At 39.5% G+C, this 25,035-nt stretch overlaps 3 protein-coding genes across 5 annotated transcripts; 1 reads left to right on the top strand and 2 right to left on the bottom strand.

Annotated features, from left to right (window-relative positions):
* Positions 1 to 310: 310 nt before the first annotated feature.
* gclc (glutamate-cysteine ligase, catalytic subunit) lies at positions 311 to 11,477 on the bottom strand. Its single transcript, XM_035664024.1, has 16 exons — positions 10,784 to 11,477; positions 9,422 to 9,534; positions 6,208 to 6,390; positions 5,532 to 5,645; positions 5,118 to 5,176; positions 4,223 to 4,359; positions 3,990 to 4,064; positions 3,638 to 3,754; positions 3,226 to 3,364; positions 2,982 to 3,094; positions 2,552 to 2,644; positions 2,319 to 2,423; positions 2,138 to 2,219; positions 1,936 to 2,045; positions 1,225 to 1,345; positions 311 to 1,121 (listed from the first exon to the last, which is right to left on the bottom strand). The coding sequence occupies exons 1-16, from the start codon at positions 10,931 to 10,933 to the stop codon at positions 940 to 942; spliced, it is 1,893 nt and encodes a 630-aa protein (XP_035519917.1). The 5' UTR covers positions 10,934 to 11,477; the 3' UTR covers positions 311 to 939.
* Positions 11,478 to 14,433: 2,956 nt separating this feature from the next.
* klhl31 (kelch-like family member 31) lies at positions 14,434 to 18,451 on the bottom strand. 2 transcript variants are annotated; one of them, XM_035663045.1, is made up of 3 exons: positions 18,305 to 18,451; positions 16,212 to 17,417; positions 14,434 to 16,125 (listed from the first exon to the last, which is right to left on the bottom strand). In XM_035663045.1, the coding sequence occupies exons 2-3, from the start codon at positions 17,384 to 17,386 to the stop codon at positions 15,393 to 15,395; spliced, it is 1,908 nt and encodes a 635-aa protein (XP_035518938.1). In that variant the 5' UTR covers positions 17,387 to 17,417; positions 18,305 to 18,451; the 3' UTR covers positions 14,434 to 15,392. The 2 variants fall into 2 exon arrangements, with proteins under 2 accessions (XP_035518938.1, XP_035518939.1); XM_035663046.1 differs by having other exon boundaries at positions 16,212 to 17,414; positions 18,305 to 18,420.
* Positions 18,452 to 19,145: 694 nt separating this feature from the next.
* On the top strand, positions 19,146 to 24,835 carry eloal (elongin A, like). Of its 2 annotated transcripts, none has more exons than XM_035662973.1 (11): positions 19,146 to 19,426; positions 20,249 to 20,305; positions 20,421 to 20,533; positions 20,632 to 21,559; positions 21,645 to 21,741; positions 21,835 to 22,002; positions 22,104 to 22,201; positions 23,251 to 23,431; positions 23,577 to 23,691; positions 24,241 to 24,347; positions 24,568 to 24,835. In XM_035662973.1, the coding sequence occupies exons 1-11, from the start codon at positions 19,349 to 19,351 to the stop codon at positions 24,627 to 24,629; spliced, it is 2,004 nt and encodes a 667-aa protein (XP_035518866.1). In that variant the 5' UTR covers positions 19,146 to 19,348; the 3' UTR covers positions 24,630 to 24,835. The 2 variants fall into 2 exon arrangements, with proteins under 2 accessions (XP_035518866.1, XP_035518867.1); XM_035662974.1 differs by having other exon boundaries at positions 19,148 to 19,426; positions 20,635 to 21,559.
* The last annotated feature ends 200 nt before the right edge of the window (positions 24,836 to 25,035 follow it).

Genomic DNA, 25,035 nt, shown 5'->3' with positions numbered 1-25,035 from the left:
ATTTGTTTACAGTCCAGTCATGCCTGGTCCAATATGGTGTCTATGTATACGTCTATGGTTGAGACTAGCAGCTTTGGTTGCTATCATTAAAAAGATGTATATGTGCTGACTGCAGGCATTCCAGTAGGCTTAAAATGCTGCTAATATGGCTAGTTGGAGGGATTGGAGGGACGTGATCATGAAGGCTAATCATCATGCTTTGTTGATATGGATTTTGAGGAGGCTCAAACAACATATTGGAAAACATTTAATCAATTCCCTATGGCTCTTTTAAATAAATAAATAAAAGCCTTCCATAAAACATCTGAAGCAGATGTCAAAAAAACTGATTTACTTATCGTTTTACAGATTTATTTTTGAAGCAGCATCATATCGCAAACAATGGTTCAACATTTCCAACTGAATGCAACACTACCTTCAGGGTCCCACTACACTGACAGCAGAGCAAAACAAACATTTCTTAAAATGCAAAAAAAAGAAATAAAAGATGTCTACTAAATGCAAAGAAATCCCATATCCAGCAAAAAAAAAACAACAACCCAAAAACCCCCATGATGTTAATGTTTTAAAGAGCGGAAGTACAGTATTTACAGATAACAGGATTAAAAGCAGACTACTGTACAACTCTTTGCTACATTTACATTCTCACACAGATAGGCTTAATTTCCAGAGTAAAAATAAATACACATCTGATTTCTATTACACAACCTTTTGCATGTCTTAACCCTATTAAAATAATTTTGTAATCATAAAAATCTGATACAGTATATATACACATACATTTTGATGCAGGTGTGTTTCCTGCATCACACACACACACACACACACACACGCTGTTTTGCATTCTCTTAAAATTGGACCACTTTCATTCTGAGCCACATATTTTGGTCTTTTTACATGCGAATTTGTATGCTGACGATGCATTTCCTGCGGCGCTTCTCATTTGAATCTGTTGACCGGGTTTCCAATGAGCTCGGGGCACTGCTCTTCGCCTTTTGCAATCCGGTCGCACTTTCTGAACAGGTCGTAGTTGATTTTGTCAGTTAGGACGCTGTCCTGCTTATACTGCGGGTGCTTCGCGACAAACTCCCTCATCCACTTGGCCATGGTCATCAGCTCGCCTGTTGCACATCAGCAGAATTAAGAGTTATGACTCAGCGGCGCACAAACAGAAAATCTTGGGGTTGTGAGAACATTAACTTTTGTCCTTTAATGTAAATTTACCTGAGGCACGTTTCTTGATGAGCTTTAGATAATTCAAAATAGTGCATCTGGTGTCCACATCAACTTCCATGTTTTCCAGATAGCAGTTTAGGATCGGGATAAGCCCTTGAAATACTCCCTCCTGGTGATGAGAAAAGAAAGGAAGCAGCAATTTATACATTAAAACAAGACAGAGTGTACAGCCACGCTAGCAGCTCTGTGAAGCACAGCAGCGATTTGAGCTAAATACTTATAAAAGGCCAGTGCTGCAACAAAGATGGTCTTCACTACAGCACTGATACACATTGCAGAATGGGAACACCAGGACAACTTCCCATTATTCCACTTCAGGAGAGAGGACTCGGCCTTGATACATGGTGCACCAGTTCTACCAGGTGAGCTATTAGGATGTGACACCGTTACACAGTTAACCTGTGATATTTTCTGGGACGCTTTAATACCGTGAAAATCTCTAATCTAACCATCACAACCCTATTACAAACGCGGCTAGCCTTGTAGTCACATGGTTTAAATAGCAAAAATTTGCTAGTTTTTATTTTACATATTTGCTGCAATTCATTAACAAGTGAAACCAGATAAATAAAACAGTGTATAAGCTCCTTTTAAAGTGGTGAGACGTAAACATTAACATTCAGTAAGCCATACTGCTAGCATAACTAAAAAAATCAAAAGTATGACAATAATAAGTATCAAATGTACGACAATAATCACCTTTCCATTGATGATTGTGTCAATGCTCATCAGCATGTATTCTTCATTGCCACCATCAGTCTCCAAGCCATTCTGAGCAGAACCAGTGCCATCGAGGCCCGGGTTGCAGCCTATTGGTGGACAATACAAATGTATCAGCTACTCCTATCTGAGGCATTCAACATAAGTGTCAACCTAAAGCGGCACTTTTTGTTTTACCCACCTTTAAAGATGTCCTTTCGGAAGTAAAACATGCCCTCCTGGACAGCGTTTCTCTTCTGTGCGACCTTCATGTTTTCATCAACCTAATGAAAGACATACATCATTAGGACCCAAATGTCCTACTTCATTAATTAAATATGATCTTATTTTATAAAATACTACAACTGTGTGGCTGTTTTTACCTTTGACAAAGGGATCAGAAAGTCCAGTTTATAGGACAAGATCACTCTCGTCAGCAGGACTACAAAGACCACGTACGCAGCATTTTCAAAGTCAGTTAGCTGAACCTGAAAAATAAAAGCAAAAATAAAGGTTAAATCACTCTTTTTTCTATATTTCTTAGGTCATATCATTGAATATAAACATAGATTATAACTAAAAGTCTAAGTTAAGTTATGGTGCAGTTGGTTATTACCTCCATGGGGCGGAACTCAACTCTCCAGCCGATATCGGAGTTCGGAGGTGGAGGTTTGAACCTCATCGTCTGCCAGTTGGTCGACTGGAGGTTCTGCAATCAGACAAGTTTGAATAAACAAAAGCCTGCATTGTGTCTTTTACACATAGTTTGCTGTTTTTCTAAGAATGTGGTTAAAAAAGGTCCAGTGTGCAGGATTTAGTGGCATCTAGTGGTGTAACTACAGAACTACAGAGGCTGCGAAAAACAGTAGAGTATTTTTTGGTTTGTTAAATACGATTCATTCTAAGGTAACAAAAACACAATGATTCCTATACCCAGGTGATTATACACTAATGAAAACACACCTATGACTATTATATTCCATTTGTGCCGACAGAGCCTCCTAAATGTTACACTCTGGACGTTTGAGGGATACAGAAAACCTCACCTCAAAGTGATCGGACTCGTTTTCATCATCCAAGTGAATTTTCTCCTCAAAGACAGAGAGCGGATCTCGGATGAAGAGGTGTGCTATGTGTTGGGCCAGCAGCTTGTCAATTCCTATACACAGAAAGCGGATAACTCTTTACTGCACAAGCATCTATTAGTGGTATTCTGACTGTGAAGGTATATTTCTATTGATGACAGCACGGTTAATACATTAGTATATCAGTTTCTCCAGGTGACAGTACCTGCATCGAGCAGCTGCTTGTTGATCTCCTCGTCTATCGTCAAATCAATGTCATTGTACTTCTCGCCACAGCTGGACAGGTAGCTGTCAATTGAATCGTATCTTGACTTGAAGATCCTGTATTTGTTGTTTTTCAAGGGCTGCAAAATGAAAAAGTCATTTTAATACATTGTCAAACTACGAAACTAAAGCCTAAACAGTTTTATTAGTAGTATCTAGGTGGTCACAGGTGGTCACATTGATACTCATTAGTGGTGGGAGAAGCAAGTGTCTGAAATTCTGATTGAATCACTCAATAAGTGGAATACAGAATTAATATGAGAGCTCGAACTAAACAAACAACTAAACAAAGCACATTCCCAGAAAGGACAAAAACGAATTAGTTTTATGGTTTTTCAGCACTGCCTGCTCACCTTTAGCCCACGTTCCTCTTGTGTCCTGTCATCCACCGAGGCAGAGATAACTCCCCAGCGACAATCATTATCTGATACAAAGCCTCTGTAGAAGGGCGAAGCCGCACTCAACGCCATCTGTAACGAGCCATATTTATTATATCTTTATTTAGATTTCAGAACAACAGCTTTTTTTTTTTAGTCAATCCAGTCTGTTTTTACCTTTTATCTGTAAATATCTTATCCTCATAGTAACTTTCTAAATATTCTATTCAATTAATAGACAACAAGTTATATAAGTGTCCAGCTGAAGAAGAGGTCAGGTTAATAATCATAATATATGGCAGGACACATGTTTTATTTATCTACTCACCACTATAGGGCAGAATGTCGCTAGTTGGTCATATAGGTATCTTGCCTCATCAATGCTACAAGCTTGGAATGTCACCTGCAAAAGCATCATAAAAAAAGAGGCTGAAGTACATTTATAACTCACTAATTGGGAATATACAGCTGCAGTCACTTTAAAGTCAAAACAGTCCAGGTTACACAATCTTTATTACATCACTGTTTGAAAACAAAAGGCAACAAAGACTCGTTCAGTACCTGGAGGCAGCAGTTGCCCATGCCAAAGCCCATGGCGTCCATGTAGATATGATCAGGCAGAGCCGCTCTCGCAGCTTCACCATCATCCTCAGGAAACTCTTCCACAAATGGAGAGGGAGTGCATTTGTCTTTGAAGACTAAAACACAAAAAGGAATAGTGTTGTATTTATTTATTTATTCCATGCAGTCTGAGAGACAAATGAAATGCATCAAAACCTTTAAAGTCCAACTGAAATCACATTTAGTCATCTTTTAGTCATGTTTTAACTATATATGGGAAAATATGAGAAATGCTTTCTTTTTGGATGGGCATGTGGATGTTTGATTGACAGCAGCTGGCCGGCTGCCAGAGTGTGGGTGATACACCGAAAGGAACGAGAGATAAAGTAAAACCTGCACTGTAGTGTTCAGGTCATGGTCAGATAGTGTGTTGTTAGTGGTTCTGAACAGTAAGGAAAACACCAACATCTAATCAAACCAAAGTGACATTTACAGGTATGTTTAAATATTACTGATTAATGTTACTGTTGCTGCAGCTAATTAGCTAACCAGCCTGAAGTTAGCAATGCATTTTTCCCTGGTAAAGGTTTGGTTTAGTTATATAAGGAGAGCAGGAAAGCTAATGTTATGTTAATGTATGAGGCTGCTGTCTGGCTAATTCAGTCGAACACTGCAGCTTTATGTAAAGATTTAATTTGCTGCATCGAAATAAAGTCAACTTCTACGCCGACGAAGAACTAATGATATTCTGTAAAAGTAATGCAAAGCTTAAATGTATTTAATTTCTCGGTTCCTGATTTTTTCTCAAAGGAGAAGAGAGGACAGGTGATTTACAGAGCAGATGTTAATGCTGTAGCAGACAAACAAAATGCAATTTAATTTCAGTTGGACTTACTTGGCACATTAATCGCGACTTTCTCTCCTCTTCTGTGACGTATGTTTCTGGTAAGGGTGCTGAAAAAGCAAATCCACACATGCATGCAGTCAAGTTTAAGCAACAAAAAAAAAAGGAACGCATGTATCGTCCGACTGGCACCTACAGTAACAATAAGCCAAAAAGAAAACCACCATCACACTCGCATACTGCAGCCTGACTGATGCTGGATTTTTGAAGCCAAAAAAGAACTAAAAACAACTTAAGCTCTTTAATTATCTGTTTATTTATTAGCTGATTCTGCTCATCATGACCAAAGGAGGCAATAATCCTGCAATTTATTTGTAAATTGATGTGGTTTTCAGATTAAAAACCATATCAGTGAGGCAACCACACATATGCACGCTGTCCTGAAGTCAGAACTATGAAGCCTACCTGAATCTCGGGTGTCTGTTGATGGCTTCATCTGGGAAAAACAGTGACTTGGACACTCCCTTTTCAACAGGGGTCGGCCGGTGCTCTGGTTTGGTAAAACCTGGGCAACCTAACCTAAACAAAGGATCAAAACAAACATAAAAATATTATAGGGCTGCAACTAATAACTGTTGTTATCAATGATTATTCAAACAATTATTTTCTCAGTTAACTTGATTGATTTGTCTCAAAAACAGAGAAAAATGCTAATAATACTTTTTCAAGATCTACCATTTGGACAATATTAAAATGTCTTGTTTCATCTGCCCAGCAGTCCAAAACTCAAAGATATGCAGTTTGTAATCAACTATAGAGAGAAGTAGGGCTGTGTATTAGCAAGAATCTGGCAACACGATATGTATCATGATTCAGGGGTATCTAGCAATTACACACAGAAATCAATACATGTTTTTGAGAATCAATACAATATGACAAAACAAAATATGAGAACACAATATTAATAGGTATTTTCTTACAACCCTAGAGAAAAGCATAAAATACGATAGAAAACTAAAATCAGATGCTAGGGAAAAACTGAAACGATAAATCCACAGTAACGCCAATTAAATTCTGTCGATCAATTAATCAACTAATGATGATGATCTCCACTAACAATTATTACAGATGGTTAGAGTACCTTGGAAATGAGGTGATGGTGCAGAGGGTTTCATTCTGGTTCAGGACCAATGAGGCCTCTCGTCGTCTCTTCCCCATGTTGCCCTCCACGGTGTTGAACTCTGACATGGTCCCGCCGTACGGCTGCCCTGGAGTTCCTTCAATCATGTAGCTGCCATACTCTGGTCTCCAAAGCGTGGGGTGACTGCAAAACATATAAAAAAGTGTTGTGTGAAACATTTTGCTGTTATTAGGTCCGCAAGGAAACGCCCTGGTCTCCATATCACAATGACCTTTCTGATTAAATAAACTGACCGCGCTCTCTTTATCGTATGTCAGCCGTAATCTTGGCAGGGCAAACGAACGCGACGTATTTGTGCTCCAGAGCGTGCTCTTTGGTGTGTGCGACAGAGGGGCAGTAATGAGGAATGCATCGGCTCTACTATTCCCACTGCCACTGGTATTTCCCCGGGGTGAAGTTGGCTCCACAGATTTAGACCGACGTCATGGACAGCGCGCAAGCATAACACTCATGAGCTTGTACAAACACATTTACACCGCCGGCAGAGATTTCCTCTTTTTTAAAGAAATGTCACTACAGTTAAAAGCACTACATTCCCAGGAGAGGCTCTGATTGTTATCCCGGACAGATCTCCTGAGGCAGAACAACCTCACTTCACCTCTACATTTGTGAGGTTTTAGATATTTCACTTTTGTAAAAAGGGTGTAAATCACTTTTTTTTAGATAGTTTGTATCTGTTTTTGTTTGATTTTGAATGCACACTTGCCTAAATAAAATTCCTGCAGCTCTCTGATGTTCCAGGAACTTTATATACATATAAAACGATACAACTATGTTAATAAATAAATATAAATAATGGGGAGGGTGTAACAAAGAGTGAATCTCCTCTGGGACACAGTGGGCCTTAACTATTAAAATAAAGTTTGATACCAACAAACAACATTATCATTATTTAGAATCATTATTTAGATTTCCCACCCTCAAAAAAAAAAAAAGTCTGTAAAACAGCACTTAATGATTGATAGTGAGAATGAGGAAACAAAAACTGCTCTAACCTGAGGAAGAACTCATAACATAAAGTCTCTTTCCAAAACCCTGTTTTTCCAGATTACCAGGAGGAGCTGTATGTGACAATGCTGGCTCTTAAAACTGATGCTCAAATAAAAACTTAAGTAAAGACTTGTTTACCTGTCAACATTGTGTTTGAAGGAATCAGACTTGTTGGACTAGTTAACTATTGTGCTTTGTGCACGTGAGCAAAAGCAAACAGGACTTGTATGTCAGTCGTCGTATGTAATATGAATGAAAAATGAACAGTGAATTTGATAGTCAAATTGACAGTCAGCGACATATAGACTTGCAGGCAAATTCAATACGTAGCAAACGAGAAAGGGGCAGTTTGACTACAGGGCAACGCTGCCTGAGTTAAGCTACTTGAGACCTGTCGGTGTGGGCAGAGAGGATTTCACCAAAAATAAAAAAGAGAAAACATTAGAGAAAAGCTAGAAATAATAAATATCTTTGTGTAACAGAAATTTATATCACTTTTCTCATCGCGTGACTGCAAAAATGTATCTTTGGAATCCCTCAGTGGCACCACCAGGTTAGAGACCACGCTCATTAATCGTTAGTTAGGAGGATCTATTGGCAGAAACTGAATGTAATATTCATAGGTATGTTTTCATTAGTGAATGATCACCTGAATATAAGAAAAGTTGTGTATTTGTTACCTTAAAATGAAGGTATATCTACAGAATGAGTGGGTCCTACCCTACAGAGGCCCCCCATGTTGAACCACCATGTTTCTACAGTAGCCCAGAAGGGACAAACAGAACACTGGCTCTAGTTCATGGTGTTTTTTGCCGCCATTGGTTTTTTCCTGCAACCACATGACTAGATGCCACTAATGTGCAAAGATGTGCACTGCTACATGCTTTATGTCTGATTCAAGGGTCTGTTCATGCTGAACTTGAGTGAAGGATGATTTGTTTTCATGTGGGGTGTCGTCGTTTGAGTTAGCCACGAAAATAAAGTGCTGAAGCGTAACAAAAAAATCAAATGGTTTAAATATCCAGCAGCTCAGGGAACATCTGCTTTGTTTGTATGTTTTAAAAAAAACAACCCTTAACTTAGCAGCTACAGGAGTTCATCTCAGGATCATACTGGTGTTTATTTCTCTGTCGCTGCTCATGTTTATATTTTTTGCATCAACAGGATCAAACAGGATCCGTTCACTCCTGAGAAAGTCTCACCAACCAAAATAAAACAACAGTGTGGGTGTTTAGTGACTTTAGTGATAACAGAACAAATACCTGTGTAAGTCACATATGTTGATTGACATTTATACAGGGTCTCATCTCTACTTTTTAATGATGAATGACATATTACGCCTAAGTTAACCAGATTGAATATAAATCATTATCGGCCACTCAATAGCTCATTGTGATCCAAAACAAACCATCATGCTAACAGCAGCACTGCCACAGCTGATGGTATTCGAGGTGTGGCTGTTTTATTAAATGTCATTCAGATTAAGAATGTAAGTGTTTCTATTTCTGTGGTGCAGTTAACATTTCTGAATATTACTTCCAGGAAAGAAAACTTTGGCTTGAACCGCGTATGTTGTTGTATTTGGGGGGAGGAAGGAAACAAGATTGAAGCCAAAAAAATAAATAAAAATTATTAAAATAAATTGTGGCCTTCCTCCTTTAAAACTAGACAGTATAAAGAGAGTTAGATCACTGGTTCTCAAACTACGGTATGTGTACCACTGGTGGTTCGCACGCTGCCTCTAGTGGTGCACGGAGGAACCTCTAATATTTTATTTTTTAAAAAATGAAATAAATGAATTAAAAACATACAATACTATGAAAATACTACAACATTTCTAATGAAAATACTGAAAGTCTGAGATCACTGAAATGTTATTGAAAATAAGTTTGTGATATTTTAATATTAACCTGCTATGTAGCGCACATACATGCATGATTAATTACGAGCTAAAATGTGATGGCGAGACAGTAAACTGAGGTAGAATGAATGAATGGTTCACAAAGAGCGCAATCATGGATCCAAACGGGAACTTTTGGGAACTTTTGGGACCGTTTTCCACCAAATTAGCTCTGGCTCTTGAACCGGTTCTGTTCAGGCTTCAACAGTTACATCTTTTAATCTGTCATATATTCAGCTGAATGAATGTGGAGACATTACTTACTTGGGGTTTATGTTTTCACCCTGGTCTTGGAGAGTTTCCAAAACTTCTCCACCATTCAGGACGAGTCGAACCTTTTCGTCCTTGTCATCCATCTCCACCAACATGTACTCAACCTAAAAGTAAAGAATTAAAAAAAAGCAAAAACAGGAAACATCATCAATCCACGGTCACAAACACTGCATCACAGCCACTGCTTTATTCATTCAATGTACTCTTCTTACTTCTAAATCAGGCTTTTCAATCCATGCTAGACTACAGCACAAAGCAGACGTTTTCAAGATCAGACTGGGACGCCATCACATCAATTCCAATTCATCAGTTATGTTTCCTTGACTTTGACTCTGCTACCCTGTAATCCCCTGTCTGAAAGAGGGATTAATCTATAACAACAGCATTCCACATTGTTCGAAATGAAAACACTTTGTTCAAGCTGTAGCACACTGAAGTTTTTGCGGGCTGGTGGCGGGCAAAAAACTACAAACGCAAAACCGGAGCGAAGATCTGAACAGGCAAGCGGACATAGCTTATGTTGTAAAGCAAGCTTTATGTTGAAGTTTACTCATCAGTGAGTGACTGCCTGAAGTTTATTTATCAGTGAGTGAATTATTAATATTAGACAGTTACTAGGAAACTGAATCAGTTGCTGTACTCAAAATGAATATTTATAAGCAGATGTTAAACATGTGCTTTTAGTCAGACAGAATTATTCTTTAGACACATTATTGTAAAATATTGAGACTTTGTACTAGAAATTCAATTTGACACTAGTGCGTTATATAGATTCATCCAGCAGTGGCAGCTTCAAAATGTTTTGAGTAAATAAAACTTGTTTCATTTGACAAATGAACAAACAGGGTTGACTATCACAGCTTACAGACATTATAAACTGTGACAGCAACCTGTGGAAATATTAAGGTATTACACAATAACATATTAAGATTATTTTGACATATAATGTGATTAATGGGGGAATGATGATTTTTGCAACACACATGTAATTATTACTACAAAAATCTATTAAAATGTGACATTTTTGGGGAGCCTGTGCCAAACAAACATGTTTTCTTAAATGTGGACAACAACATTTGTAGCACAGAGCATCTCTCCAGCACTAAAAGTTCTTCTTTATAACTCTGTTTCATCACATATTTGACCTTTTACCAAAGCAATGCAGCTCTTGCAATTTAGACAATATTGAAAGTTTATTCCTGCAGTGACAGTTAAGAAACAGTAAGGGGGAAAAAAGGGTAAGACTGTGCAGGATTGCATCATGCACGACCATCACCAGCACTTCACACACATTATCTGGTTCATTTTGAGTTTTAAAACATATATATATATAAAAACAGCTACATTTCTTACCTCATCGCCCCATTTCAACACATCTTTCTGACGCTCCTTCACCTTGTTGTAGATGTTGAGGAACTGAATGATGCCGTGCTTTCTGATATGGTCGGCATACTTCTTGGTTTCTTCCCAGTTGAGCGGAGACCCCTGTGACAGTAAACCCATCGCACAGACGAGGCTGGCAAGTGTTTCACTCGACTGAGGCTGCTTTTATTTAGTATTTTTTATTTATATATATATATATATGCACTTGCACGCCGAGCGTTAGCTAGCTAGCTACTTTGTCCCAACTCTCACGGAGCCAACATGAAGTCCGGGTCCGAACAATAAAGCTGCAGAGCTCCGGGTCCTTGCAGGGAGCAGTCCGGATGAATCCCAGGCTGCAGCGTGGAGGCTCTCGGTGCGGTGGAGCACTGTGCCCTGTCGGTAACCTTAGCTGGGCATCCAGAAGAAGCAGGCCCCGCTGCTCATCACCTGCTAATTGTCTTGGGTTAGCTCGATAAAGCTCAAACCCCGCCGGGAGCTGATGATATGTCTGTCAACCACTCGGGGAGAAAACACAAAACGAGCGCCCCTTCAAGGATAGTTAGTGCTCCTGTTATCGGACACGGAGGCTGTTAAGGTTGCGGCTCTGATGGACTGACAGTGAGTTGAACCGGTAGGTCGGTCGTTGTTCCCAATTTCCAAAGTGTGTGTGTGTGTGTGTGTTGCGCATATCAACGTGGTGCCACACACGTGATGTCGTCAGGCGGAGCGCAGAGCGTGATGATGTCACTATGACTCAGCATTCTTCTGCCGCTCGGCTCCTCCCACTGACCCACTGTGCTGCGTTCAGGTGCTCTCAGATGTGGATTTTTTTTTTTTTTTTTACTCATAGCATTAAGGGTGAAATGTGAAATAAATGTGATAGAGTTTTAAATTTATTTTTGCTTTTTTTTACGCAAAAAAAAATTCACTAGGAATCTAATTTGACACTAGTGCTGTTATTATAGATTTATCCAAGTAGCTTCAAAATGTTTTATTAAATAAAACTGTTTTCATTTGTAACCAATAACAACAGGTTTGACTATCACAGCTTACAGACATTATAAACTCAATCAAGCTCATTTGGCGTGAGACCCAGCCTATTCATTTATGTACTCTGTAGTGGACATTGGTTTTTGAGCTGTGTCTCTTGACTTATTTTAGCTACCCTACTAAGCCCCAATGAGCTCTAAAGAGGACATCCTGGCCTTTCCAAGTGTTTTGCTGGATTGCAGGTTGAGACAAAAAAAAGGAAAACTGGAAGACACTGGAAGGATATAGCCCTGGTGTTACTTGCCAAATGGGAAAGGACAAATGCATAAAGGAGTGAGGAAGTTTTCTCTTCCCAGTTTCAAATGTGCATTTAAACTTTCAATTTTAGCTATTTCTTCTTTCCATTTCAGAGGTGAAAATGTCCCTTGCCATTTCACAATATCCATTTATAATGTCAGTATCTAATTCCTTTTTCCAGTTGTTTTTCTGTTTAACGTTTTTATTATGATCTGTTTGGTCTGGGTAGTACAATTGCATAATAGTTTTCCCTTTTTATTTTAATTCTGGGTAAAATATGATGTTCTCATATAGCTTATTTTGTCCAACACCCAGTAATTCAATTTACATGGATATATGGCAGATAAAAGTACCAAATGGTCACATTTGACAAGCTGGGTCCAAAGAATGTTTGCCATTTTTTCTGAATTGAACTGTAGTCTACCTATCTTTTGATTGACTAATCAGTTAATGAACTAATTCTTTCAGCAGTTGTAACTCTTTTGTTTGTTGTAACGATTAGGCAAAATCTTCTTCGACACTGTTGAAGATTTGAGAAAGGGGAGGTAAATGTATCACAAATAATAATTGTTTGAGCAGAATCTGCCACAAGGAATTCACTGCTTGTAAAACCCCAACTCAAACCAGTGTTTGAAAAAAGCACATTTGTTAATAAGACAATTTAATTGATTTAGGACACAGTATGTAAGCCGTTCATAGTTCAACTTTTAAACCTTAGATTGATTGATAAAATTGATAGTGCCTGCCAGAATATGACGATATATGACGCAGCCATGTGCTGTTTTGTTTTTGTTTTTTTTTCTTATGTCATCATCACAAAGCAATTTACATACTTGGCATCTTGTCTTATCAGTTCTAACCACAAATGAATAAGTCATGTTTATGACTATATTATGGCTACCAACTTATCAGCAGCACTAGAATGCAAAATCATAGAAGCAAAAAGCTGATTGTAATAATGACACAGCACTTGAATCTGTTAAAGATTGCGTGTACTGTACTGTGTGTAGTGGATAAAAGTGTATAGGTCATTGAACTGTACAGACATCTGCCCAAAAAAGGAGGTGGTTTAACTTACACTGACAGTTTGTTTTCTTTGGGTTTTACTGGTTTCCATTGGATTGATTAATGAGATTCTGTTTGTTACTAGTCTTTACAAGTTTAGTTTAAGTAATGACTCTGCAGTTTTTCCAATGACTCTCTATAGTAACAATCACAGTAGGGTGGGGAGGAGTTCTTCAGGTCTGTGTGGGTGTTGTTTGATTAGATTTGACTGATGTTGCTCAACTCTGACTGGTGCTCAGAAGTATGTGACATTTAAATTTTTTTGCCTCCTGAGTCCCTCCCACTTTACATCGTAGTGAAAATCAAGGACAAAACCTCAAATAATCTCTGTTTCAGTTCAAACCTTAGCAGAAGATTTTGTATCCGAATAGGACCTTCAGTCATGGTTAAAAAACTGTCCTTTAACATTGATTTTATATGTGTTTCACAGTCTAGGCTGCAATGCCTCCTCTGCCTATATGACAATTCCTTAAATTTCACATTGTCGCTTGTTCCTTTCAAATTTCACTCTGTGGGACTAATGGACGATAGTACACGAACAATGATGCATTGTGCGTAATGTAATAGCCCTTTCATGTAATAATTTGGCTCATGTTACATGCTCTCACAGTATAAAGTATGTTTACAGTGTAAACAACTGACATTTTTTGTGGTTTAACAACAAATTAGAGGCAGAATTAACAGCTACAGGTAGCTGCAGGATTTTTCCCTCAATGCCAGTGAGCTTCAGGTTATTCAGATTGGCAATATACAATATAGAATCACTTACCTGCTATCTTCTTGTTCTGTATTTATGTAAATACTTAAAGATATGTAGGAAGTACACAGGTTTATCAGTTTTAATCTATACCCTTTGACACAATTGATGTAGGATTAAAGTAAAGAATGCATCCTTCATGATTCAACTGGAAAATGGAAATGTTGCCCTCTCAGTGGCCTCGTCTCTTGTTCCTCATGGTCCACAGATACTGCAGTAAACACTATGCAAATCTTGTGTAACTAAATCATTACATAGTTTTTCATAGCACACTTTCAGTCCAGTCAAGTCATATAATGTTAACTGTACTGTGGCATTTTCAACTGTTTCCCAAAAGAGTAAAAAGCACCATTAAAAAGGGCAAATAGAGATTACCTAAAATCCTGTGTACGTGTATGAAATGTTCATTTATGGTGGTAAAAAACAAACCTGAGCCCAATTTCTTTTTAAATAATTGTGTCACACAAATGCATCCCTCACAAAATCCACCCAATAAAATTCATTTTAAATAAATGACCATGGCTCAGAGTAGCTTACACTTCATCTCTTTAATTTAAAAACAAACAAAACAAATGAAAAGACATGAGCAGTCAAGGAATTCATGAGTACTGACCTCCAGGAAAGCCCAGGCCAACAACGTTATTCCAAAGTTATATTTTTCTTTTTTTTTTACAAAATTAATTCGTTACTGTCGCATCTAAACCCATTCAACCCTCATCACTCCAACATTTTTCCAGCAGAATCCTGATAGTGTTAATGCCGATCACACAACATATGACACAAGACCACTGAATGCTGTACATGAGACACATGTAGAGAAACTGCGGCCTTACTGTGCAGTGTGTTTAAACACTAACCACAAGCACCTACTCCTGGTAGGTGGTGCCAACACTTACTCCAGCTCCAGCTTTTTTTTTGCCTCTCATTACTCTGTTCAAGTATCTGAGAATCACAGTAGCTTTAGGCACCATAAACAAGACTGTCACAGAATCCTTTAATATTAATGGTTGTGCTGTAAAACAAACACAGTATTATTAATTGTATGGCACCGGGTTAAAAAAAAAGAAAGTTATGTTACAGATTAATCTCAAACAGCATTGATTTAGCATTTTTATACCTTTCATTTGAGTTTTAAGTAACCTGTCTGGATTGGCCCCAAAAGTACATTCCTGTTTAAAAATGTTAGTATGTCCAGTTTGTCTATCATAAACATTAACTGACCTTAATAATGCCAATTATATAATTAACTAACTATGCATTCTGAGAATATGTTTTTAGCACTAGCTTCAATTTGTTTAAAATCTTAAAATTACATGTTCCCAAATTTGTAATCTTTGGATTTTATCATATGTGTGCTCATCTAAAGAAAGTTGATCACCATTTAAAGGGATCGACTTGGCCCCAAAAAGAGGGACTGGTAGAGTTTAGAACCAGAAAAGCTGGAGACCCTTAGACATGTAAACTACATCATTATCATCATCTAAACCTTTATATACTGACTGGTGCAGAAGAGACTGAACTGGCTCTGGACTCTCGTGTTTTCCGTGTGGGTATGCTGACGACGCAGCATGAGATGCCGACTGTAGCTTCTGGCAATTCATCATCCTCAGTCCATTCATTGAGGTCAGGATTGTAAACCTGAATGCATTTCTTGTACTTCTTCTCGCCCTCGTTCCAGCCTCCGAGGAGATAGACTCTGTTGTTCAAAATGGAAATACCGGCCGTGCTCACTCCTGTGTGAAGAGGCGCACAGTAGCTCCACTGCCCGCTGTGAGGGTTGTAAGATTCGACAGCGAGGACATCCACCCTCTCCCCACGTCCTCCCAACTGGCTGCCACCGATGACGTAGGCTCTGTCTCCCACAGTGGCACCGCAGTGCCAGCCTCGAGGTGTGCTCAGACTGCTCTTATCCTGCCAGGTGTCAGTGGAGGGGTCATACGAGCACACGGCCCTGGAGTAGGCGTTGTTGATGTAACCTCCTGATACGAGGATCTTGCCATCGATAAGGGAGCTGGCATGGCAGCAGCGGGGAATATCCATGGGAGCTTTCATCTGCCACTGGTTGGAGGAGGGCACATAGCACTCCAGTGAGGCCTGAACACCATCAGTGTTTCGCCCTCCGATGGCAAACAGGAGGCCGTTGAAGGTGTTGAGGCTGAAGTGGGTGCGCCTCTGGATCATGTTGCTCAAGTGATTCCAAGTGTTGAAGCGAGGATCATATCTAAAGAACATGAGAGGGATTCACAGTTCATTTCTAATTCTAAACAAATTAACATGACAAATAAAAAGTCTCAATTAGTTTCTTACCTGCAGAAGTTGCTAACAGCATGTTTAGCCTGGTTCCTTGCATCATTCTGGTCCTCACCACCTGCAACATACAGGAAGCCATCCAAGACTGCCACACACTGATTAAAGCTCTTTGCTGGCATTTCTGTCAACCTATTCCACACGTTATCTGCATCTCTGTAGAGAACTTCTTTGCTGAGGGATTTCTCTGTCAAGGCAGGGCGTCCGCCAACTGTGAGAATCACCTTGAGGCCACCGCGTACCTTTGTTCTGCGTGACTGGAGGATGTTCTGTTGGTATGGCAGCAGGTGGTAATTCATGGCATCAACAAGGAGACGGTGGCACTCGGGGTCTTGCATCATTCTAGGCACAGTCTGGACATGATTCACCAGGTCTTGGGCAGAGATCGTGCCAAAGCGGATGTGAGTTAGGAGATCTGCCGCGTACTTCAACCTCTTCTCGTCAAAGTCCAACCATTTCATGGCGATCTGGAAGGCCGTGATCTCGGAGGGAAGCTGCAGGGAATCATCTGAGAGGAAATCACTAATCTGCTCATAGGTGAGCTTCAGGAACTGCTCCATCTCAGAAAACTCGATGAAGTTCTCCCGCATGAACCTCTGAGCTGCCTCCTTGGTGTCTTTCAGGTCATAGGCATCAGCGATATTGGCCACATACATGCAATTCTCCACGCTGAGCTCCTGCATGAGGAAATCACTGCACATCTTCACTAAGGTGCCGATCTGCAGCAGCATGGCTGCAGCGATAGTGCTGCCGATGCCGTACAGCGACAGGGTCAGCTTTCCAGAGTATGCATATGTGATTGCTGTGGCGAGGCCGACCGGTGAGAGGTCGTTCAGGTCGATCTTGTGGAGGGAGGAATCCTTCTTCAAGATGTTGCGAATATACTCGCTACAAGAGGCCATGACCACCTTGTGGACATCAAATGACTTTGACTTGGTGGCGACCGTTAGATCACAGAGGAAGCTCTCCTGTCTCATGTTGCTCAAACCCTCCAGGAGGTTTGGAGCATACACAGAATCATTAACTTCAGTGGAAATGCAGCTGAAGCCGTTTCCTCCTTCCAACAGAGTGTTTAACCCGTTGATCTTGTTGATGGGGCTGTCCTCGACCATTATGGTCATTTCATTTATGTCTCCTTTACTCTTTTTGGTCGTCTTGTTCTTTTTGGGTGCCATGGCTGTAGCAACAGAACACAGCCCAAACCTTCTGAAAATATAAATAAAACAATATAAATAAAACAAAACAAACAAAGTGTCATATAAGTCAGCCAGATAGTGAAAATATGATAGTGACCTGGCTGGAAAGATGAGGAGTTAAGGGTATGCCACACTGACAAGACTGAACCACATTAAAATAGCCTATTGTTAAAACTAGATTATTTCATGTGCCTTGAGGCCCTGTTGTCCTTGTATCATGTCTTTGTACTCTTTTCCAAACTAAGCAATAATGTCAGATCCCTGTTCATTTAACTTGTTTGGCTCTACGGTGAATGTTTTCTGACATTTTGGAGTAGGTGAAATGTATTTAGACACGACCAGCCACTGACACCTTTGAAAACATGTGTGCTGCCAGGTGATGCTGGGGTGAGTGAGTGCGTCAACATGTCCCTCTTTGCATCTGTCACAGTTTATCAGCAGTATGTCCAGGAATAGCAACGCTGGACGGCTCACCCATGACGTTCCTTTTATAGACTTTGGGACGTGAACAGCAGGCCTCATGTCCTCTGACTCTTTAAGTTCAAACTAGGGCAAATATTCATTTTTTGTCTACTTTCTTGATTCAATTGTGTTCTTGGCCTGAACAAGTCTGCAAATAACACAAAGACAAAAGCGTTTCATAAAAAGCCACTTCTCACATTAGTTACCCACAACCCTAGAAAACCTTAAGCTTACTGTCACCATGGCTATGTGTAAAAACTAATTTTACCACAAGAACAGCTTCAGACAATTTAATGACCTTTTGAAGCCCAAGTAAGTGAGAAAAGAGCTTTTTTGTTCAAACCTAACACGACTAACAAATGCTGAAGCATCAACTGCACCAAATTTCCCTTTCATTGCTAAAATACAAGCCAAGCATGGGAAAGCTCCACTTACCTGAGAAATGAAGTTGAGGCTGGTGAAGAAGGAGCTTGTGCCTCCAGTTACTGGAGCAGGAGAGAGAGAGCAGCAGTCACCCCTGCTGAAAGAGAGGTGCAGTTAACTCCTCCTCTTAGGGAGTGAGTGCCAATCAAGTATTGTGCAATGCATGTGGCCGAGTCCCCCCCTACCAATAGTGTCCTACAATAGCCTCCAATCAGTTGATGTCAACTGCGGGGGGCTCGACCTATATCCTCAGTGGGACATCATATGAAGAGCTTCATTTGGCCATTGTTTAGACATATTTCATTTGCTCTCAGTGACACAAAGAGCATCTTGTTTGAGTATCTAGAGTAGATTTTACTCCTCAAATAAAAGTAAACTTGATTTATTATTGGACGTGATCTTTCAGACAGTCCAAATGGGAATTATCTGAATGTAATTGGAGAAAACAGAAGTGTTGAAGGACACTCACTCAGAACACTTGAGCACCACTTCATTGCCAACACATTTAATAGTGTTGGCAAAAGAGTCCTGCGTGAAAAATGGTGACAGTGACCCCAAAAACTATGTCCAGCTCTTATTATATAATATATAATATCTTGGCTGATGTGTTGGTTGAGGAAACCCGAAAGGTATACACATTATAAAATACATTCATTTTCTCCATATAATCTGAGTTTGTCATGATCATATAAGTCATGCATCTCTTTGGGTAAACTCTTGAAAAGGAGAGCAGGATTTTTTTAAGGAGAGAGTCATTAATTATGCAAAAGAACAATCAGCACGCCAATCAGCAAGGATGAGACATATTTTAGTGTCCCAATATGTCCATTCAAAGGGCCAGCAGCTCCCAGAGAGGCTTGGGGGAAATTTCATTGAGGTGGTTTAAAGTCATTTTGTGATCTATAAAAACATGATGTCCTGAATATGAATTGTTACATCATTTCTAAACCATACACGCCGCATTAATTTCTGCCATCGGTTCCGCCCATTATAATAGTGTCATCAATGGGCGCGCGCTGCCCGGTGTGTGTAGACGGTTGCACGTGAATCACCGTGATGGCCAGCAGCTCTGATGTGGTGAAGAAAGTCATGCGGTGCAAACTTCAGCTCACAGACACAGCAGAGTCTGCTACGGTAGATACGATGTTCATTTATTTCACATTTAAGTGCGCACAATAAACGCAGCGTAATGGGAGGAATGTGCTGCCTTTAAGGACAGAAATAGTTTGCAAATGCACTCTCCAATTTGTGTCATAGGTGCATCGATCCAACCAATAATTGCTCCAGAAAGATTGAGTGTTGTTTCGGAGCTTCTTCTGTTTCTATTGGATAAACAAATTCCACCATCTTCCATTTATTTTTCTCTTTTATGTCGTGCATCCTTGATCATCCCCCACTCAGTCACGGAGGCTGATTGCATGTTTCAGTCACTGACATGTGCGCTACTGCCGCACAGCATTTGAAGCACTTTTCTGGAGTCAGGTTGTTCAAATGGGAGGTGCCTTGCTTCTAAATTTGGCAACTCCTCCAGTTGTCCAACTTATGGCTGCTGTCCATCATCAGTGGGGGGCACTTTTACGCATAGATAGATTTATTAATTGGCCAGGGTTTAAGTGTTCAGATCACAGTTAAACAAATGATAATTTAGTTGCACCACCTGGAAACACTGGATTCAGTTATATAGGGAGCCTTTAGATCAGCCAGCAGTTGCATTATCCATTTATAGTTTGAGGTAAAAGGAGTAGCCTAAGTGGGTGTGTGAGGTCCCCTTACATAGCTTCTGCTCTGATTGCACAGTCAGCAACTGTGGTGATCCAAAACCAGGACTACCATATTTGGCAGGTCAGGTTTACTTCAGTTTACTTCACCTTGTAGTTGCTTTTTGTCCTAAATGGGCATCAAAACCATGTTTAAACACATTATTGTTAATGTGTCATGTGTTTACTCTCTTTGCAGGTTCTAAAAACTTTGCAGAAACTCAAGGATCTGAATATCACATTAGACATTCTTGCCGTGAGTCTTTTGCAAGGAGTGTATTTCGTGTTGATATATTTGTATATGAATTTGGGGAATTTGGAAGTCACATTTTCTTTGACTGCATTAACTTCTGTCCACATATATATATTAGGAAACTGGAATTGGCAAAACGGTTAACTCATTGCGCAGACATGAACAAGCTGGAGAATTGGCCAAGTCGCTAGTTAAGGGTTGGAAAAGATTGGTCCCTAAAGAATCCACAAGGTGAAGTGTATTCAACTCTTTTAGTTTAATTTAATAATATACTGTATAATATGATTGATTGTGCTTAAGGTTTATGTGTTTGACATTTTTCCTTGAAGCAGCCACACAGAAGATGGAGATGCATCAGAGAGTTTGTCTGTAAAATACAAACTGGATGACCAAAACTGTCCAAATAATGAAAGTTTGACAATAGAGGAATTAAACAATAATTGCTTAACATCTCACTACAAGAACTCTTCAGATAAGGTCTTATTTAAAACAGGGAATGTGAAAGATAATACGGAGAAAGAATGTGAAGAACAGATAAGACACGAGGACCAGAATGAAAATCAAGAAAAAAAACAGAGTATCTCTCAGAATGACGTCTTGCCGAAGGAAATTGAAATCCAAGAGGATCAAATGGATAATACAGTTGTTTCAAAGGGGAAGAAAAGTGACCAGAGTAACAGAAAATCAGGAGACGGTGATATTCCTCAGAAATCCAGGTCTGATTCCAGAGAAAAAATCAAAAGCAGCTCTGATAGCGTAAGATTTGGGTCAGAAAAAGAGTCAAATAAGAAATCAAAGGCATCAAAAGAATCGCCAAAGGAAGGCAGAGAGTCTTTTTCATTTGAGTCCAGTGACAAGCTCTCAAAAACTTTAAAACTGGCCAATGTGAAAGACGACAGACCTTCAGGAATATCAGAGAGCTCCGAAGCCCAGAACAGAAAAAGGAAAAAAACGGATAAAGAGAAACACACCACTCTAAAACACAAACAAGAGTCTGAAAATACAAAACACAAAAACAAAAAGGCTAAAATGAAGCACAAAGATAAGGGAAGTGACAGCCGCCCTGAGGAGCCCTCCATGTCTTTTGAGTCGTGCTTGAACTATGACGCGAATGTTTTCAAGAGAAAAGAAAAATCTGCAGTCAAGAAACCTCCCAAAAAGATCAAGACTGCAGTAAAAGAGAAAGAAACTAAAGATTCTGGCCTGAAACTTCTCAGGTCACCTGTGACGTCTATAAAAGTTACCTCTCCAAAACAGGTATATGTGTACAGTGATCTTAAAGGTTTAGCTTTTAGAGTGCAGGTTATGATTAATATTGACTAATTATACCTCATTTAAAAAGTTTAAGGAGTCTCTGATGGACCTGATGAATATTCCTTTACCTGCTGTTCTGCCTGAATGTGACCAGTCATCCAGTGTTGATTACTTTGAGAGGAAAGGTACTGTATTTCTAACAAACTTGGCTTTATTTCCACCTTATTCCTGTTATTTCATCCTTAACGCGCTCCTCCTTTTAAAAATCTTTTTTAAAGTTGAGAAGGAGTCTGATTTCTATGAAGTCTCTGAGGAGTCGGCAGGCTTCACTGGTCAGCGACTGAACAAGAAGATGCAAGTGTACTCTGGTGCCAAGACTGTCTTCCTCCCGACCATGATGAGTTTGCACCAACAGTGTATCCGCACACTCCAGAATAATATTAACTGTGAGTGAAAGCACAAAGAAAACCCCTTTTTTTTTTTGCAAGGCTCTGATCAGTGTGTCAGTTTGTTGGATTTATATTTAGGTGCAGGGATCTCTTCTCAGTGCTCTATGAAACTGGTGGAGTCCCGTTTGAAATCCTTGAGCCGGTGTTGGAGAGGTGTACGCCAGAGCAGCTGCTACGCGTTGAAGAATGCAACCCAGTAAGAATGTGAATACATTTAGTGCAGACGCACACTTAGTGGCCACTACTATAAGGTACAACTGCTTAGCACTGCATTAGACCTGTTTGTCTCTAGTGCAGCTGAAACTGATAGATTCTGACATGATTTATCTTGTTATATTTATAAGTCTACATTTATTTAGGGTGAAATAAGGCCATCAAATCATGCCTGATAGAGGCTAACATTGTATTGGAAATCATGTGGATTCCCCTGAAGCATGAACTGTATTGATGTCTGTGAGAGTGAATGCGAGCACTATACTTTCTTTTAGAGGAGAAGCCATAAGGTCATTAAATCTAAACAACATTATAGACCGTTGGGAGTATGAATGTAATGAGTAAATCTTCCTATTAGATGTCTTGTGTGCAGAGATATTTACTGTGTACATCAGTCCATGTTTGTATGCTGATAGTTTAATGAATTATGATTAGTCAACATACATTTTAATAATTTAATATACAGCTGCTATAGCTAGATATAAAATGACCATATTATGTCAGTTGTCATATGTCCGGCCATTTTCTACTTCTTAACTGTATCTCAGTACTGCTGTATCTCATCCAAGCAAGTTTCAACAAGTTGAATGATCAATCATGTCTTTCTGCACACCGCACTGAGCTTTTTATTGCCTTCTACTTCTCTGACCTCCTTCACTGAGCTGCGCTATTTGTTTTATGAAGTGGAATAAAATCCAGGGAGTGCAGCTTTGAACCATCACGACTGGCCCCAATAATCCAATAGATCACAAATCTTGTCTATAATGATGTTTAGTTGAACAGTAACTTCCCCTCTTGACCACATTGTCTATATGCTAAGGAGCTTTGAAGGCTACTAATGTTAATGTTAATGAGCAGGTTTACCTACAGTGGCCACTGAATGTATGTTGGTTTAAACCTAAATGTTATAGACTTAGGGTAAATATCTAAAAGTGTATTATAGGTACTGTAAAAGTTGTGATGAGAAGAGAATTTTGTTTGAGCGTACGAGGGTTTATTTGCTCTAAGGTCTGTAATTGTTTGTTTCCACAGATCTACGTCGGAGTGACAGACCACTTATGGGGGAAACATTGTCAGAGGGACTTTAAAGACTCCAAACTTCAGGAGTATGAATCATGGAAAGAGATGTACGTCAGGCTGTCTGAGGAGAGGGAGAGGAAACTCCAAAGACTGACAAAAAGCATTGTCTCTGCACATTCTAGCAAACCTAAAGGTGAGTCTTTTTCTAATTACATCCATTGTGAAAACAGTTAACATGGGATAAGTAAGTGTTTTATATACACTGTATGCTGTAGAAAAATATTATTTAGTTCTTCTAAAGTTCTGTACACTGTAACACACTTTTAATTTTTTTTTAGGTCGGCAGGTGAAGATGGCATTTATTCATACTGTTGCCAAGCCACCGAGAGATGTGCGAATTCAGCAGGAAATTCATGGAACTGCTGTTCAGCAGCCTCATCAGCTCAGGTGCAGGTGGGTTTCAGGCAGCATCCTAAATATAGAGAAATATCTACACAGGTTTTGTCATTAGCTTGGGATTTTTTGTATTTTTTATTATATATTAATTTCAGCTATGTTGTTTTTCTAATTATAAAGTTCAGAAACAAACCAAAGATTATAGGAGCCATACTGGGGGGAATAGTTGTACATTTCTCAAAACATGAACACCTGCTAAGCCTTGTGCTTGCTCTGCTCCTCTGCCACATAAAAGCCCTTAACTACAAAGTGATCACTCAACAACAACAGCAGCTTAGCAGGGTCATAATCTGTCGGAGACTCGTGATAACAGTGGGTGAAATGCTTTTTGGGTGAGCTTAGCCGAACACAGGAATTGGAGCAATGTGCTGGATAAACTGGTTTTATTCTGGTTAGAGACGGCCTTTGGTCCTTTGTTGCAACATGGGATGTTATGCTCACTAGCTGTAGTGTAACCCCGACATTTGGAGGTAGATGAAGGCTGATTTTGTGTGCATTGTTTTGTAAATAATCACTCTTATGATGATTATTTCTTCAATTAAACAGCGTTAAGGTTCAGGACAACAAGCCCAGGCCGAGTTGTAATGAGCCCAGCAGGTCCAGCAGCACCAGTTCAGGGGCAAGCAATACACAAGACCCTCGCAAAAAAACAAGTGAGCTATTTAGTATTGTAGATGCAATGTTGTTCGTTTGGTACAACTTTCCAAACCAGTCCAGCTGGCCTGTTCAGACATTTTTCTTGTCTTTTCTGTTTTATCTTGTCTTTTCTGTTTTATCTTGTCTTTTCTGTTTTATCTTGTCTTTTCTTTTAAAGGTATACATACAGATCCTTAACATTTGACCATATCATCTACTTTCTTCCTGTTCACACAGGAGTTGCTCCAATGATGGCAAAGTCCTTAAAGGCGTTTAAGAAACAGCTGGGACGCAGATAAACTCTCTTATATGATCTTGCTATTTACAGTGTGTGGATGTGGTGAAAGTGCACTCTATCATTCATTAACTTTGAACAATAGAAAGCCTGTGTTTCACCTTTGGATTATTCTGTGTTGTTTGTGTAAATATACGGGCAGTTGCTATATTTCTTTTCTCTATAACTGTGAGTTATCTTCACTATTAAATGGACAATGAAATGAGCAAATGTGTGTGATATATTGTCTTTTGGCCTGTTTGAGCCGAGGTCAGTCGGTAGGTTATTTAACGGGGTTTGGCTCCCTCTAGAGGATGTGTAGAGAAGTGTATCATTTTCTGTATGTTTACAAATTCTGTCCTACACATCAAATTTCAGATTATCTTGGTGAATGCAAATGTTTTGATATCAGTGTGGTTTTTAATAATATT

Source organism: Morone saxatilis, unplaced genomic scaffold (genome assembly GCF_004916995.1).
Source record: "Morone saxatilis isolate NCDOM2014 unplaced genomic scaffold, NCSU_SB_2.0 Contig19, whole genome shotgun sequence".
Lineage (NCBI taxonomy): Eukaryota > Metazoa > Chordata > Actinopteri > Moronidae > Morone > Morone saxatilis.
The sequence above is the reverse complement of the archived record's forward strand: the minus strand, read 5'-3'. Positions and strand labels throughout refer to the sequence as shown.

What these genes read in the sequence shown, in the direction of transcription:
- gclc (XM_035664024.1), bottom strand. Translation starts at nt 10,933, where the DNA reads ATGGGTTTACTGTCACAGGGGTCTCCGCTCAACTGGGAAGAAACCAAG. An exon ending in AGTCGCGATTAATGTGCCAA is followed by an intron (nt 4,360 to 5,117) that starts GTAAGTCCAACT and finishes TTTGTGTTTTAG; the next exon opens with TCTTCAAAGACAAATGCACT. An exon ending in CAAGCAGCTGCTCGATGCAG is followed by an intron (nt 3,095 to 3,225) that starts GTACTGTCACCT and finishes TTCTGTGTATAG; the next exon opens with GAATTGACAAGCTGCTGGCC.
- klhl31 (XM_035663045.1), bottom strand. Translation starts at nt 17,386, where the DNA reads ATGGCACCCAAAAAGAACAAGACGACCAAAAAGAGTAAAGGAGACATA. An exon ending in GCTGTTAGCAACTTCTGCAG is followed by an intron (nt 16,126 to 16,211) that starts GTAAGAAACTAA and finishes CATGTTCTTTAG; the next exon opens with ATATGATCCTCGCTTCAACA.
- eloal (XM_035662973.1), top strand. Translation starts at nt 19,349, where the DNA reads ATGGCCAGCAGCTCTGATGTGGTGAAGAAAGTCATGCGGTGCAAACTT. An exon ending in TCACATTAGACATTCTTGCC is followed by an intron (nt 20,306 to 20,420) that starts GTGAGTCTTTTG and finishes TATATATATTAG; the next exon opens with GAAACTGGAATTGGCAAAAC. An exon ending in AAGTTACCTCTCCAAAACAG is followed by an intron (nt 21,560 to 21,644) that starts GTATATGTGTAC and finishes TCATTTAAAAAG; the next exon opens with TTTAAGGAGTCTCTGATGGA.